The 16,605-nt window shown below is 42.3% G+C and overlaps 1 protein-coding gene across 2 annotated transcripts in view; it reads right to left on the reverse strand.

Moving 5' to 3' along the window:
* PSME4 (proteasome activator subunit 4) overlaps nt 1-16,605 on the reverse strand; it is a 142,550-nt gene that overhangs the window by 19,204 nt on the left and 106,741 nt on the right. For both annotated transcript variants that reach the window (XM_075925476.1, XM_006122111.4), the window contains 7 exons: nt 15,663-15,816; nt 13,051-13,120; nt 12,396-12,521; nt 11,630-11,782; nt 4,782-4,886; nt 3,395-3,486; nt 257-388 (listed from right to left, as the gene is read on the reverse strand). In XM_075925476.1, the coding sequence (XP_075781591.1) occupies nt 257-388; nt 3,395-3,486; nt 4,782-4,886; nt 11,630-11,782; nt 12,396-12,521; nt 13,051-13,120; nt 15,663-15,816 (832 nt within the window). The remainder of the gene's footprint in view (nt 1-256; nt 389-3,394; nt 3,487-4,781; nt 4,887-11,629; nt 11,783-12,395; nt 12,522-13,050; nt 13,121-15,662; nt 15,817-16,605) is intronic.

Genomic DNA, 16,605 nt, shown 5'->3' on the forward strand with positions numbered 1-16,605 from the left:
GTGAAAACGAGAGGTTGCATGAAACAACAGGATGGGAAGCAAGATACCAACCTATGTTTAAAAAGCGCCTATTAAATAGCAATTTATGGGCACATTATTTTGGGGAAAATATTATTTATTTGTATTCTAGTAATATATATGTATATTCACATACTGTACCGAGGAAGAGAGTCATCACCCAAAGAAAATAATACTTCAGTATTCAATGCATATGAAGAGAACAACAACAAAAAGATCTTCAGAAGAGAACACTAACCTTCCTATTCTTTCTCTGACATTTTTGTAAACCTGTGTGAGTTTTGGTTCCAAGTATTTTAGTAACCTGTGCAACAGCTCTGGTACCCTCCATTCTTGCTGTGCCAGGCCACCTTGCAATACGTAGAGTCGGCTAGAAATTGGAACATGGAGACGTTAGTTAGCTTTACTGTATTGACAACTGCAAGTTATTTTTTCCAAGCCATGTTTTTAATGATTTAATGATCCATGAAATACAGACACATAAGGATGTAAAAACTTGTTAATCACAAAATGGGCATTATTACAATATAATGTTACATCAATGCTGTACTTCCACAATAGTTCTGGTTGTCAAATAATTTAATTGAGCCCCCTCCTTTGTAGTTATTTTTCCAAGCTCCCTCGTTCCAAAGTATACTGCCACCCAGCTCGGAAGGCAAAACATAGACTAGTGGCTGCCGATTAGACATGCAGTTCTGAAGGCAGCTACATACCAACAGCAACACAGAAGGGTGGCAATGTGAAAAGTTGTATTTGTAATATCACTTTTATGAACATTTAAACCTGAGCCATTCTTTTTAGGTGACAAATCTGAGGAATTGTCCCCGATTGAGGTGTCATTAGAGGAGGTTTTGGAACAAATTACAGTAACAAGTCACAGGACCAGATGGCATTCACCCAAGAATGCTGAAAGAACTCAAATGGAAATTGCGGAACTATTAACTGTGGTTTGTAACCTATCCTTTAAATCAGCTTCTGTACCTAATGACTGGAAGATAGCTAATGTGACACCAATATTTTAAAAGGGTGATATTATATTTAAGAGGTGATCCTGGCAATTACAGACCAGTAAATCTAAAATCAGTACTGGACAAATTAGTTGAAACTATAGTAAAGAATAAAACTGTCAGACACATAGATGAACATAATTTGTTGGGAGAAAGTCAACATGATTTCTGCAAAGAGAAATCATGCTAGAGTTCTTTGAGGGGATCAACAAACATATGGACAAGGGGGATCCAGAAGATATAGTGTACTTAGATTTCCAGAAAGCCTTTGACAAGGTCCCTCACCAAAGGCTCTGAAGCAAAATAAGTTATCATGGGATAAGAGGGAAGATCCCTTCATGGACTGATAACTGGTTAAAAGACAGGAAACAAGGAGAAGGAATAAATAGTAAGTTTTGTTAGTGGAGAGAGGTAACTAGCGGGGTCCCCCAAGGGTCTGTCCTGGGACCCATCCTATTCAACTTATTTATAAATGATCTAGAGAAAAGGGTTAGCAGTGAGGTGGCAAAATCTGCAGATGATACCAAACTGCTCAAGATAGTTAAGACCAAAGCAGACTGTGAAGAGCTTCAAAAAGATCTGACCAAATTAAGTGACTGGGCAAAAAAATGGCAAATGAAATTTAATGTGGATATATGTGAAGAAATGCACATTAGAAGAAATAATCCCAACTATACATACAATATGATGGGGACTAATTTAGCTACAACTACTCAATAGGGTTGCCAGGTGTCCAGTTTTAAACTGGACAGTCCAGTATTTGAGCTTTCTGTTCGGGAAACAAATTGAGAAAATATAAATGTCTGGTATTTTCTAAATACGATGTAATGTAGATTGTGATGCAATGTCAAGTGTGTCAAGTATTTTTTTTGAAACCATCTAGCAACCCTACTACTCAAGAGAGAGATCTTGGAGTCACTGTGGACAGTTCTCTGAAAAATTCCACTCAGTGTGCAGTAGCAGTCAAAAAAGCTAATAGAATGTTAGGAATAATTAAAAAAAAGGGATAGAGAATAAGACAGAAAATATCTTAATGCCTCTATAAAACCACGGTACACCTACATCTTGAATACAGCCGGTCCCCGAGTTGCGAACGGTCGACTTACAACTGTTCGCAGTTACGACCAAAGCTGTTGTAAATGGCGGACCCCGAGTTACGAACGCGATCCGCGCTTACAAACAGCGCGGTCACGTGTATCTCTATGGGATCCGACTTACGAACAAACTGAGTTATGACCAATTGCTTGGTCCGTAACTGGTTCATAAGTCAGGAAGAAGCTGTACTGCGTACAGATGTGGTTGCCTTATCTCAAAAAAAGATTAATTGGCATTGGAAAAGGTTCAGAAAAGGGCAACAAAAACAATTTGGGGTTTGGAACAGGTCCCATATGAAGAGATTAAAAAGACTTGGACTTTTCAGCTTAGAAAAGAGGAGACTAAGGGGGGATATGATAGAGGTCTATAAAATCATGACTGGTGTGGAAAAAGTGAATAAGAAAAAGTTATTTACTCGTTGACACAATATAAGAACTATGGGTCACCAAATGAAATGAATAGGCAGCAGGTTTAAAACAAACAAAAGCAAGTTTTGCTTCAGTGTACAGTCAACCTGTGAAACTCCTTGCCAGAGGAGGCTATGAAGTCCAGGACTTCAGTTGCGTAGCTGAAGTCGAAGTACCTTAACTTGGCTTTTGGTGCTGTATACCCTGCTGCATCTAGGTGAGGGACTGGGAGGCCAGAGGGAGGGAGGAGAACCTGAGCCCAGGCTGCCTTCCAATGAGAAACTTGGGAGAGGGGAAGAAGAGAAGAGAAGAGAGACCAAGCCCAGGCCACTTCCTCGTGTGGGGTCGGGAAGAAAGAAAACCTGTCCTGCCTGGTGATGGACCTGGGGGCTGGGGAGTGGGAAGGGCAAGGCAGAAGGCGATTCTGGGTGGTGCGGCTCCAGCTCTCTTCTTTATCCCTGTCTCCTGGGTGTGCCTGGCCCTTCTTCGTGTTTCCCAGCCACTCAGGGATGAGCTACAGCTCTTAAAAGCATACTGCTGGCACCTCTCTTGACACATTCGGGAGGTGCACACCACAGTTAGAGACCTGCTGTTCTAACTGAATCCAGTTAATTATAGTGTTGTGTTTTAAGTAATATTTTTCTCCTCAAGGCCCCACTGTGCACATGAGGAAGTAAGGGTAGGAGTAGGGAAGGGCCTGCACAAGGAACTACAGCTAAGACAGGTGCTTGTGCAAGTATTAGACTCTTGTGCCCTCCCATCTTGCAGTGTCAAGTCACAATATGCTCGGAGTGAACTCTAGCCATGTCTTACATTTGTTCATGCTTTACCCGTCAACCCCAAAGCAGTTGGAAGGTAACATTTTACCATGCATCTACAAATGATCCTCCTTCACCACTCAAAGGAGACTCCAACAACAGCTCAAATAACCAATGCAGTTTCCGAGGATCTCTGCTCTCCTGGTAAGGACAGACAATTAAATCAGTAACTGGAATACAGAGAAATTCAGTGATTCTACTTTAACCCACATAAAAAGAAGGAATTATATATTTGTATTAAATGTTCTTTAGGTTCTTATGTATGTATTATTACATCACTAAAATCAGCATATTGCTTTTCTCAAAAAGGGCACAATCAAAATTAAAATGTCTTCAGTACATTACTCAAGGGTGTGAAAAATCCATACCTCTGAGAGGCGTTGTTAAGCAAACCTAACCTCCAGTGTACAGAGTTCTAGATCAATGGAAGAATTCATCTGTTGACCTAGCTACTTCCTCTTGGGGAAGATGGATTACCTACATTCGAAGAACCACCCCAATCAGTGCAGGCTGTCACTACACTAGTGGTTCTCACCCTTTCTAGGAGCCTGATTTGTATTGCGTACCCTGAGTTTCACGTCATTACTTGCTCACAAAAATCAGACATAAAAATACAAAAGTGTTCACAGTACACTATTACTGAAAAATGCTTACTTCTTCATTTTTATCATAAAACTATAAAATAAATCAAATGGAATATAAATATCGTGCTTACATTTCAGTATATAGAGCAGTATAGATTTTAGTTTGTACTGACTCTGCTAGTGCATTTTATGTAGCCTGCTGTAAAACTAGTCAAATATCTAGATGACCTGATGTACCTCCTGGAAGATGTCATTGTACACCCAAGAGCTCAGAACCACTGCTCTACAATGAAGCAATGCAGCTGTGTTGCTGTAGCATTTCAAGTGTAGATAAACGCATAAAGGTCAATAGGCTACCCTAGATATATTAATTAATTTGTATCTATATATTTTCCAGCTCCTTTCCAATATGTGCATAATTGGGTCATGCACCTCTTATTTTTGAAACTGAGGACAGTTCTATGGTATGAGCTCCAAAAGGACAATAAGGAAAAATTCAGCAATAGTGGTAAGATTTTACAGTAAATGCAGAGATTAATCTAATCAACAACTAGTTCTTGTATATCTATAGCAAACCTAGAAAGTAGATGAAAGTGCAAACTATACTTCCAGAAAAACAAACAAACATCCATAGTTGTGAAGGAGAACATGTATTTTAATGTTTTCTGTAGGACTTAGAGGATTAGTATATAATACAATTTTAAAATTGCATTTACTACTCTAAATTTCATCCTAATATAATAAGTATATTTTTCTTCATAAAAATTCTTGTTTACATATTACCAAAAATGTGTGTGTTTAGTTTATTTTAACATGAATAATGAGCAAAGCTAACAAATATGAAGAACTTACACAGGAAGTTGCTATACATGTTCCCCAGTCATTATATGTTTCCACGGTAATATTAGATAAAGCCGTTCGAAGTAATGGACACAAAAGCTTCCAAAGTTTTTCTACCTACTCAACAGAAAAGCAAAGGTCAGATTATAAATTTTGACAATTACTGCTCCTTCTTAACTTCTATAACTCGCAACCCCTCAAAAGAAATTTGCTTCTTACAGTAACTCAACATTATTCGAATCATGAAAAAAATTAACAGGAAAGGCAACAATTCAAATGGCCAACATCTTTCTGCTTTGGGGTTTTCTGAAGTACTGCTCTGTCAAGTTCAAGCCTATGCAGCCTCTCAGGATTTTTCAGTTTATACACACTACTACTGCAGGATTGCACATTTAATTGCTTCTGCAGATTGAGTGCCTTGCACACACCAGGGGCTCTTTGCAGTCACCTAGTGCCTCCACACATACTGTGATGCCACCCTTCCATTCCCTTCTATTTCTGCTATGACCCATCCCTTCCTCCATGCTAGGTCTCAGTATTATTGGCTGCCATCAACCTACCCACCTATAGACCCTTTGATCTATACACAATTTATTCCTGGAGGAATTCTGCACCACTACGCAATGAAGACTTTTGCAGAAGTTAATGTGTGCGCAGAATTTCCTTTTTTCTCCACAGAAATGGGCTGCAGAGATGTTGACTACCACAAAGGGCTGCTGTATTCGTTAGCTGTTACATTTAGTTGGATCCTGGGTCCAGCAGTTCGTCCCACAAGGCTGGGGGAGGAGCCGTTAGATGTAGCCTTACACAATTTTCCAATAAGGTTTCTGGACTTGGTGCAGTCTAGCTTGTGAATAGACAACAGAGCCAGGGGGAGTGGAAGGGATGGCAGGTTCCCAGCATCTGCAAGTTCCTAGAATGCCCTGAAGGAAGGAGGCAGTGGCACTCAACTCAGTGCAAGCCCAGGACCCAACACTGGGCTCTTCCTCCCTCTGGATCCCTGGGTTCTATGGAGATGGGGACGCAGGTGTCTGGGATACAAGAGATGAGGAGTAGCCCGCATCTGGCCTCTGAGAGGAAGGGAGATGTGAGTGTCTGGGCCACAGGCTGCACCTGGGCTCATGTATGGGTGCGTATGTCTGGACTAAGAGCAGCCCCTGCACCTGGCCTCTGGGGGAATAAGGTGTGGGGTGTGAGTGGCTCTGCCATAAGACTCCTGCAGCTGGCCCCTACGGGGGCAGAGGTTGTCTGAGCTGGGAGGGGCCAGCAGCTGGTGCCTGGGAGCACGGGGGTGCAAGTGTCTTCCACAGCTGGCCTGGGGGGGGTATGGGATGTGACTTTCTGGGCCAGGGTGGAGTGCATGCGCAGCTGACCTGGGGGTAGGATAAAGGGTCTGAGTGTTTGGGTTGGGGAGGGCCCAATAGCTGAGCTCTTGGAGAGATGGGGTGCGAGTGTCTCAGCTGTGGAGAAAGCATTGCTGTGCTGTATAGGGTTGGGGACAGAGAAACTGGAACTGGATTGCCGAAGGGATTCTTTAGCTCTGTACCTCTTGGGGAATGTGTGTGCGTCTACAGTTACAGACACTCCTGCTGACAGCTATTTTGAAATAAATTACCAAAACAACTTAAACTTGCTTGATTATATTTGCAGACCTTTAAAATATTGGGTGCAGAGTTTTAAAATTTTTAGTGCAGAATTCACTTAGGAATAACATTATGCAGGCAGCTGAAATTGCTAAGTCTACTAACCAGATGCCAGGGCTCTGTGTGTTCCCCCCATTTCAACCTTCTGATTTTCCATATTTCATCAAATTAAATACAGTTCTGCCCACTGATGCACAGGATATTCCTTGGGAGAAGTAATATATTTTTGGACCAACTTCTGTTGGTGAGAGAGACATGTTTGCAGGCTCAACAAAGCTCTTGGCTCTCATCAAAAGAAATCGGTCCAGTAAAAAATATCTCAACTGCTTTATCTCTCTGACATCCTGGGACCAACATGGCTACAACCACATTGCATAAAATATTCCCTGAAATTTTAAAACTAATTGGACGTGGCATTCAGAAGTTGTCTAAAGTGATTCCTAGACCTCAGGAGTCAACGAGCAACCAACATTACCCAAAAGAGCCACAGTAGTATGAATTTATTGTTTCATTTACTAGAATTCAATAATTCATATTTAAGCAGTATGCCATAGGAAATCACTCATGTGTTGTGACAGGATGGAATATTGTCACCCTTAGGTGGCGGAGGTATGCTGCTACAGCTGCTAACGTCTTGGAGAAAACCCGTGGTGCTGTTGATAAACCAAATGGGAGGATTTGGTACTGGTAATGTTTGGTGCCCACTGTGAATTGAAGAAAGCATCTGAGAGCATGAAAATAGATGTCCTGGAGGTTGAGGGCTCAGAAACAGTCTCTGCTGTCTAGTGCTGGTATGGTGGTTGCCAACATTACCATTTTGAACCTTTGGTTTCGGATGTATTTGTTGAGTTGTCTGAGATCAAGTATGGGCCTTCATCTTCCTGTCTTCTTCGGGGTTAGGAAGTACTTGGAATAAAAACCTCTTCTGTGGAAGAGTAATGGGACTGTCTCTATTGCTCCAACTTAAAACAGATTTTGAACTTCTGTTTGTAACAAACTCTCGTGAGAGGGGTCCCTGAAGAGGGTAGGGAAGGAGGGTGGGTAGGAGGAATAGAGATAAAAGGAATGGAGTAGCCCAGTTGGACGATCTCTAACACCCACCAGTCAGATGTAATCTCAGCCCAAAGATGGTAAAAGGGCTGAAGCCAGTGGGTGAACTAAAGGTCTTTTGGTGTAGATGGTACCAAAGAGATGCTGCTCAGATCCTTGACCAAACCTTCAACACCTCCTGTTGTTTGGAGGTAGATGGTTAGTTTGTAGTAGTTCGTTGGCAGGGATTGGCATCGTGGCCTATGCTTCTGTTGTCTCTGCTTTTAATCAAATGATCTCTGTGTCTGCCTGTCAGTGTCCCTAGACTGGGGGTCGGTGTTGTACCTCTGATGTTTGTTAGGTGGAGTGTACATGCCTAGGGTCATGAGAGTAATACAAGAGTCCTTCATTGTATGTAGGACTTCATCCATCTTGATGGTTAAAAAGGTGTGACCTGTCGAAGGGGAGGCCCTCTGCCTTCAATTGTAGTTCTTTAGGTACACCTGAAGCCAAGAGGCCCTATGAATGAATATAGCTGTTGCCATGGTTTGAGCTGCGGAGTCTGCCATGTCGAAGGCTGCTTTAAGTGCTGTGTGGGCAATTGTATGGCCTTCTGAGATGATGGCCTGAATTTGTGGGTGCGTTTGGTCAAGGAGGAATTCCAAAAAGTTCTGTAGTTTTGAATAATTTGTGTGATCATAATCCGCTCAGAATGCAGAATAGTTGGCTACATGGAATTGCAGTCGCAGATGAATACACTTTCTTAGTACATCTAGATGCTTGTGGTCCTTACGTTGAGGACGGTTATGAAATTGTGGGTATTTCAATCTATGGGGCACTGTGTCAACCACCAAAGAGTTATGTGGGAGGGAGGCATTAGAAAAAAAGAGAAAGTCTATATCTTTCGCTTGCACAATGTATTTCCTGTCCACTTTTATTTGCGGGTGTGGAAGACACCGGCATCTGCCATGTGGTATCTGCATGGTCTAATATTGCTTCATCCATCAGAAGCACAATCTTTGATGATGTGGATTATTGTAGGATTCACAACAGCTTATGCTGTTTTTCTTGGATCTCCTGGGGGGCTATTTCTTGAGCATTAGCAAAGCGCTTAAAGAGCTCCTGGACATTTTTCAGGTCATCCACCGGAGCAGGGGGAAGAGGGATGATTGCCTCATCCAGAGAGGAGGATGAATTGTGGGGAAGGGATCTCGGTCTTCTTTTGCCATGTTCCCCTCCTCATCAGATATTGATTGTTCGGGAGGAGTAGGACTGGTCTCCTGGGTCTGATGTGGGGCAGAACTAGAAGATCTCACTGGTGTTCAGGGTGTTATATATTGGCTCCTGGGTGAGGACTATGCATCCCATGGTGGCCAGTGCCCTGAGTACAGTGGCGGTGAGTAAGGCTAATGTTGGCCATACCATCGGGGCAAAGGAGTTGCATAGGTAGGGTCCAGTGTGTCGTGGCTTCCATGGGGAGGGAGGGGGGAGAGTGTCTTTGGATGGAAAAGGAGAGTTGGGATGAGAATCTGTTGCCCCTTGGTCCAATGTCTGGATCGTTATAGGAAACTGATGGTGTAGGTAATCCAGGGGAGTAGAGGGAGTGGACAGGTAAGGCTGGAAAGTGCGGCACCAAGAGAACCTCCAGCTCTGCATGTGTTGGTGAACTTGATGCCAAAGTGTGTTTAGAAGATTTGTGTGGTACTGGTTTCAGTGGTGCCAGTGGCAATTCCATTGGTGCTGAGGATGTCAGAGACTGTGGTGGCAGCATGTTGGCACGGGATGGTCTCGGTGCCGTCTTTGAAGCCACTTTTGTTACCACAGTCGGTATGGCATTCAGGGTCAGTGCGGTTGTCATTGGTGCCAAGGTCCTGTGCCTTGGTTCCGACTGTGTACACTTATGAATGGTGCCGTTCTTCACTGGCACAGTGCCGGAGGAGCCAGGCTTATCGGCTGTACTGATTCTGGCTGCATTAGGCATAAGAGGTAACAACCTGGCCAGAATTGTTTTGGCCTTTAAAGTCAACTTCTCCAATGAACAGGAGGGACATTTCTTTGTTGAAGTGGAAGATATTTCACTGTCTGAGGTCTTTTCAGAGGTTGGGTGATGTGCATGACTGCTGAGAGTACTGTGTTTGGCAAGCTGTGAAACCTCTTGCACTTGAGTGGCACCAATGCTGGTTTAATGGGATAACAAATTATGTATTTCCTGATTAAGTAGGTTCTCATGAGAAGGCTCCCTGAAAGAATACAGGGAAGGAGGTTTGAAATGGGAGAGGAACATTAATTGAATGGCATTAATCTTCGAAAATCTCCAGGACCCATCTGTCAGAGGTGATACAACTGCTGTGAATCAGAGCCAGCAACTTCTGAAGGGACGTGACAGGTACATATATGTTAAAGGCCCTCCACCAACCCTTGAAAAGTGCTTAGAAAAAGCGCTTTGAGAGGTAATGGATTAGGGTGTGGATCACTTCCATTTCTGAGTGTTGGTCTCCTTACACTGTGGCTTGTAGCAGTGCTCAGAAAATGAGTAATTGTGTCTGAGAGGTATATCTTCTCTTCTGTCCTGCAGTGCAGATTCATACAGAGAGTAATGTAATCCAGAAATCCTTGTGGACGTGGAGAAAAAAATCTGTCTTTTCTGCAAAGAGTTTGGGCCTTTCAAATTGGAAGTCTCCTGGTAGCTCTTTGGGCAATCCAAAAAGGTGTAATCAAGAAGCCCTTATCTAATGATGCAGAAAAGGAAGGGACAACCAAAGGCGGTTGAGAAGGAAATCAAGGGGTTTCACTCATGCACTGCTAGACGGCTTTGAGGCATACCATGAGGGAGGGAGAGGATATGCACAGGGGGCTCAATGGGCATACAAAAATCTCTCCAGTGAAGCAAGCATAAGGACACAACTCAAAGATGAACCCTTAATTCTAGAGCAGGGCCTGGAACAAAGATCTGCCTCCCCTCAATGCCCAAACTTACCTGAGCATCCTAAACACTGCACTATGGTACTGTTGCTCTTCATCTCTCCTGTTGAAGCTGTTCCATTTGGCAGAAACACTTAAATATTCATTGGGAAGAGAGAGAGAGCAACTCTATAATCTGATCATCAGAGGCAGTGATGTATATTCAATTCCCTTCTTTGACTCTGGCACAGAGATTTGAATCTACATCTATAAAGTATAACAGCTTCAACAGGAGAGAATAAGAGCAACGCACCTATAGCCTGGGCACTTATGATTTGTGGATTCTGAGTTCAAGTCCCTGCTTCAGAGTGGGGATTCACACCCGGGTGTCCACATCCTAGGCCAAGTTTCCAAATCATCTGTCAAACAGTTATAAAGGAACACCCTCTTACCCTCAAAGTCTGGAGTCCCAAAATGAACTTTTCCTAATTCTGAATGATTACAGAACCAAACTGAATATATCCCACTCGCTTTTCCACTTTCCGGGTAAACTGAAAAATCATCTAGCTCTACTGAGTGCATTATTTTTTTGACATTTAAACACTATTTACTCTGGAAAGTGAAAGAAACTCTTCTAATTCATATTTGCTCTTTATGTCCAGAGTTATTTCTTTATTTTAATGACAAATTAGTCATTAAAGTCAAGCTTATTTTAGTATTACTGAACCAACACAGTTAAGATTCAGCAACCTGGATTTTATTGTACTTTGCACATCAATGTCAATGTCTAAAGCTATGCATAAATGTACTTATATAATTATGGAAAAATTAAAGGCTATGGTTTTGCATTCGTGTCAATGAGTAGAATCAGCAAACTATATAGTTGCATAGGTATAAATTAAGTGATATTCTGGACTGCAGAATCCTCATTATTTTGCTGATGCATAATATTGAAAGAACACAAGTTTATTTTCAGATTTCAGACTTAGTTTATAAGGCTGGAAGTTACCCTCCCCCCCTCCTCCCCAAAAAAAACCCCACAAACTTTTTTTATTAGATACTAAGTACATTTAAATACAGAAATCACTGAGACCCAATAAACACAGGATTTCAATACCATTTGAGGATAGTCACTTTTCAGACTAGAAATGCATTTTTAAGGTAGCACATGAAAGTTAGTTTTTAAGTCATATGCTGGAAGACCTCCATGTTGGTGGGCACACGTTGATTAAACAACTGGAATAGACACCTTTACTTTTGCAGATCACTTAAATGTTACATACACACCTTTTCAAATGTCCAGTGTTTAGAGCCTCTTATCAGACCAGCTATAATTTCAGCTACACATCGCTGGGTACTTTCATGAGAGTCTGCTACTAGAAGTTCCAAATGGGGTTTCAGAACTGGCAAGAAGGCATCATCAAAGTTTCTGAATATGCCCTGTAAAACCAAGATCATGCTTACTGTTTCACTTAAAATATTTTACCCTTTAACACGGCATACAATTTATACTCATATTCCCAAACCAATTAATAGCAATATTGCTATTGTCATTGAAAAACTAATAATGTTATTTCTATGTGAATGTTCCTGTTCTTATTTATTGTTCTAAACACCTCATAATTTGGATCTACCTACAGCTGTAGGAGATACAATATACAAATATGAGTAGTACGCATACATGACCCATCATTTTGAGTCATACAAGTTTTTAACTGAGCCAAATGTATACATATTAACATACTGCTACAAGTCTTAACTATGTTTCCTCCATAAGAGACATAAGAGATTGAGAAGCAAATTTAAACTTTAAGTATATAGTTAGATAGTGTTTGTCGTATGTTCAAAACAGAATTATCCTCTTTATATCAACACTATTAGGAAAAATATATTTGGAGAATTGAGAAGGCAGTGTAATGAAGTTAGTCAAAGTGCAATTAGAGCTTACCTTTCCTCAAACTTTAATAAGAGTGATGGCATGGGTCACTAAATCCAATGCTTTTTTTTACTGATCTATAAAAAGTAAGTAACTTATCCATAAAAATCTAGTTACCTTGAAAAGGCAAAATCTGCGAGGATTAAATTTGTCTTTTCCTTTTCTGTCTTCTAGAGATAGAAACTTTATTAACTGCTCAACAAATGTTGGATCAGAAAAATGATCATATATGATTTGCTCTGCCTGTAAAAGAAAACAGTGATAAGCCAGGAGGCATAGGAGCAGCGGTGGCTGAGGAGCAAAGGGGGGGAGGTGGTGGAGGTGGGTACCTCTGCTCCACCCCCAACGCTAGCAGTACTACCAGGCCTCCCAATGTTCCTCAACCCCAGATGAGCAGCAATCAGGTACTCAGGGATACCCCGACATCAGCCCTCCAGGCCCCACTGCTCTGCGCAGCCTAGAGCAGCTTGGGCAGGGGCAGGTGCACAGAGAAGAAAAGGAGGAGCTGGGAGTAGCAGTGTAGCAGAGCAGCAGGAGAAAAAGGCATGCAGTGACACATCAATGAGCATGGTGCCCTAGTATGTGATTAACCCATTAATTTGTTTTGAGTTAATTGACAATCCTAGTAATGAGCCATTCAATGTGGCCAACAACTTATTTCAAACATTATCTTGATGACTGTTCAGTGCTCTAAGTCCCAAATGATCTGTGCCAGTCTTGAATCAGAACAATCCAGATTCTCAAAAGTGATTAAAAATCCTAGCATGCTTACCTCTAACAACTCCTCTCTCTTCCTCCCAAGCTTTGGCTGTTGCTCAGCAGAAGCATAAACTACCATGTGTCTAAATATTAGAAGACATATATATTATCATGCTTCCAAAATAAATGAAAAAATAAAAACCAAACAATTATCAACATTCAATATACTGATGTCAAATTAAATTAGTGGCCTCAAACACTAAAATCTAAAGAAAATTTCTGTCAATCACTTTTCAAATCTTTTTCTTCTTTCTTGCCACCACTATTTGGAGTTGATGATAGGAACAGCCTTCTTCCAAAGTACATGGCTGAACACAAGACTGCTGTGTAGACTGATCTCTGTGACTTCCATGGCTATCCAGTCCATTTACAGAGTCTTTGGTCTCTCTTTTGGGCCTCTCTCATACACAATCACTGCAAGAGCCATCCTACTGATATAACACTCAGGTCTCGGTTGGCTCTCCCCATACCAATATCTAAAGCCTCCCTAAACTTGTCTTCAGTTGGAGCAACTCACATTAGGCATCTTAACACCATGTTTTGTTCTCTATATAGGATCCAACCATGTAACCATCCTGAGCTTTTCATTTCCGTGGTGGAAAGCTTATTGATTTCTTTTCTTGTGGGTGGACAAGTTTCTCTTCTGTATATTAAGATGGGTTAAATACAGTTTTATAAACTTTAATGGCATTTTTTTGTCACAGCGAACTGAGGTCAGATCCCACCATTTGTACCATATTGCTTTAGTGTAATGCTGGGCATCACTCATGAGAGCATTACTGCCATCAAGTAATTCTAGGTATTTATATTGTTTCCCTTGTCTAATCTCTCCTGCCTGCGATACCCTCTTTGGGTGAGTTCTTCTCCCTCGTTCATAACCTCAGTCTTACTGACATGACACTAAACTCAGCCTGCTCAAAAATATGTTGCCTCTGGAATATGTTGTTTGCTTATAACTTGGTAATATGTGCAGAAGGATTGAGAGACCTGGTAAGGCAACTCTGAACAAAGTGGTTCCCTTTATATATTCTCTCTTACACATCCATAACAAATGCAAAAAGGAATGTAGGCCAATAGTTACTGGAAATTCTCTATGGTAGCCCCAATTAGTTCTGACTATAGTAATCACTCCATCATACATATCCTAGTTTTAGATGGACATAGCTTTCTAGCTCACCTCTGGTACAAACTCTACTATATCCGACAATTGTATACCTCCTTCAAGTTGACAAAGATCAGACCCAATTGGTGTCTTTTTTTCTGAACTTATCCATGAGGATTCAATTCAACAAATATAATCAACTATGCTCCTTCCCAGCATGAAACCTTTTCAAATTTCAACAATTCCACGTATAAGCTTTCCAGTAATCTTCTCCTATATTTTCATAGCGTGTAACATTAGCCTAATTTGGTGATACAGTAAAACTCCATTGGTCCGGCATCTGATGGTCCGGCACTCCAGATGGTCCGGCACCATCAGGAACCCGGAAGTGCTCCGGGCAGCCGGACCATTGGAGCTGCTCTGCCCCAAGCTTCCCCGATTCAGCCGGTGCTGAAACTGACCAGCGGCTGAATTGAGGAAGCCGGGGGCAGAGCAGCTGGAGTGCTGCAGGTAGGTCCCGTAGTGCTGCCCCTCGGTGCTGCGGGACCAACCCAGCAGCACCCCAGCTGTCTCCGATTCAGCCGCTGCTGAAACTGACCAGCGGCTGACTCCAGGAAGCCCGAGCCAGAGCTGCTCTGCCCCGGGCTTCCTGGAGTCAGCCGCTGGTCAGTTTCAGCAGCGGCTGACTTGGGGACGCCTGGGACAGAGCAGCTGGGGTGCTGCCGGGTTGGTCCGGTAGCACCGCCCCTTGGTGCTGTGGGACCAACCCGGCAGCACCCCAGCTGCTCTGCCCCAGGCGTCCCCAAGAGCAACTGAGGTGCTGCCGGGTTGATCTTGCAGTGCCAAGGGGCGGCGTTACTGGACCAACCTGGCAGCACCCCAGCTGCTCTATTGCAGGCATCCCGATTCAGCTGCTGCTGAAACTGACCTGCAGCGGCTGAATCGGGGACGCCTGGGGCAGAGCCGGACTATCGGAAGGGGGGGCTATGAGGGGTCTGGGGTGGCATCCCCCCCGCACCACCCTAGACCCCTCATAGCCCCCCCCCCTTCCGATAGTCCGGCATATTTGATAATCCGGCACCCCCTGGGTCCTAAAGGTGCCAGATTATCAGAAGTTTACTGTAATTGTAAATACTTTGCAAAAATAGCAAAAGGCATTAAAAAGGGCATTGTTGGGGCAAATTTAGCCCCATAATATTTATTTATTGCTTTATTGTAAAACAAGCTTTTACAAAATCCAAGACCAATAGATGCAACTCCAACAGAAATAATTTAACAAAAAGTATTTCCCACACTGTTTGCAGCATACAAAAAGCTCATGTCACAATTGGCTGGAAATTGATTTACAATAAACATGGAAATGGAGATTATTTTCATTGCCCAAGCCAGGAGAGTGCAAAAAAATAAACAAGTAGCACAAATAAGAAGGAAAATGGATTGGTAACATTAGTTTTAAACATAGTTAAGAAAATTAAAATTTTATTTGGACCTAATACTGTCCTTTTAAGCTCAATAGTACTCACTGAGGCCAGGTGTAGTATCCCCAGTGTGTTTTTTCCACAAAACAACATGACTCCCAAGCCTGTTTAGTCTTCAGTAAATTTTGACCATCGAAATGCAGCCACTGGTTATCAGGTCTGTCGCCAGCCTGAATATTGGAAGCCTTGGAGACTCCACCTATTTTTAAAGATAGAGTAATCATAGAAGATTAGGGATAGAAGAGACCTCAGAAGGTCATCGAGTACAACCTCTTGCTTGAAGCAGGACCAAACCTAACTAAATCATCCCAGCTGGGGCTTTGTTAAGTTGTACCTTAAAAACCTCTAAGGATGGAGGCATGCAGAAAGAGACACCAAAAAAGGACAAATTTGGGAGGGCCAGAGGAGCAGAATTCCACCCCCATCCTGCTCAGCATGGCCAACAGGCTTCTGTCAGTACACATTTAACACCAGGAGTGAGACTCCCAAATTAAGGAGGCAGAATACTTCAAAGACTAATTTAGCAGTTGTGTGTGTGCGCGCATGCATGTGTATATACCACATCTACCACTTTCCTCTTATCCAAAAGGCTTGTTATTCTGCCAAAGAAAGCTATCAGGTGGTTTGGCACGATTAGTTTTTGACAAATCCATGATGACTGTTACATATCACCTCATTATCTTCTAGACATTTGCAAATGGATTCCTTAATTATTTGCTCCATTATTTTTCCTGGTACAAAAGTCAGCTTAACTGTGAGATTCCGCAGAAGCTGGTCTGAAATTCACTGGGTTGTCCTTATTTCCCTTTTTATAGATGGACACTATATGTGCCCTTTTGCAGTCTTCTGGAATCTCTCCGGTCTTCCATGACTTTCCAAAGGCAATAGCTAATGGCTCATGTATCTCCTCAGTCAGTTCCTTATGTATTGTAAGGTACATTTCATCAAGCCATTATGACTCAAAGACATCTAACTTGTCTAAGTAGTT

Source organism: Pelodiscus sinensis, chromosome 3 (assembly GCF_049634645.1).
Source record: "Pelodiscus sinensis isolate JC-2024 chromosome 3, ASM4963464v1, whole genome shotgun sequence".
NCBI lineage: Eukaryota > Metazoa > Chordata > Testudines > Trionychidae > Pelodiscus > Pelodiscus sinensis.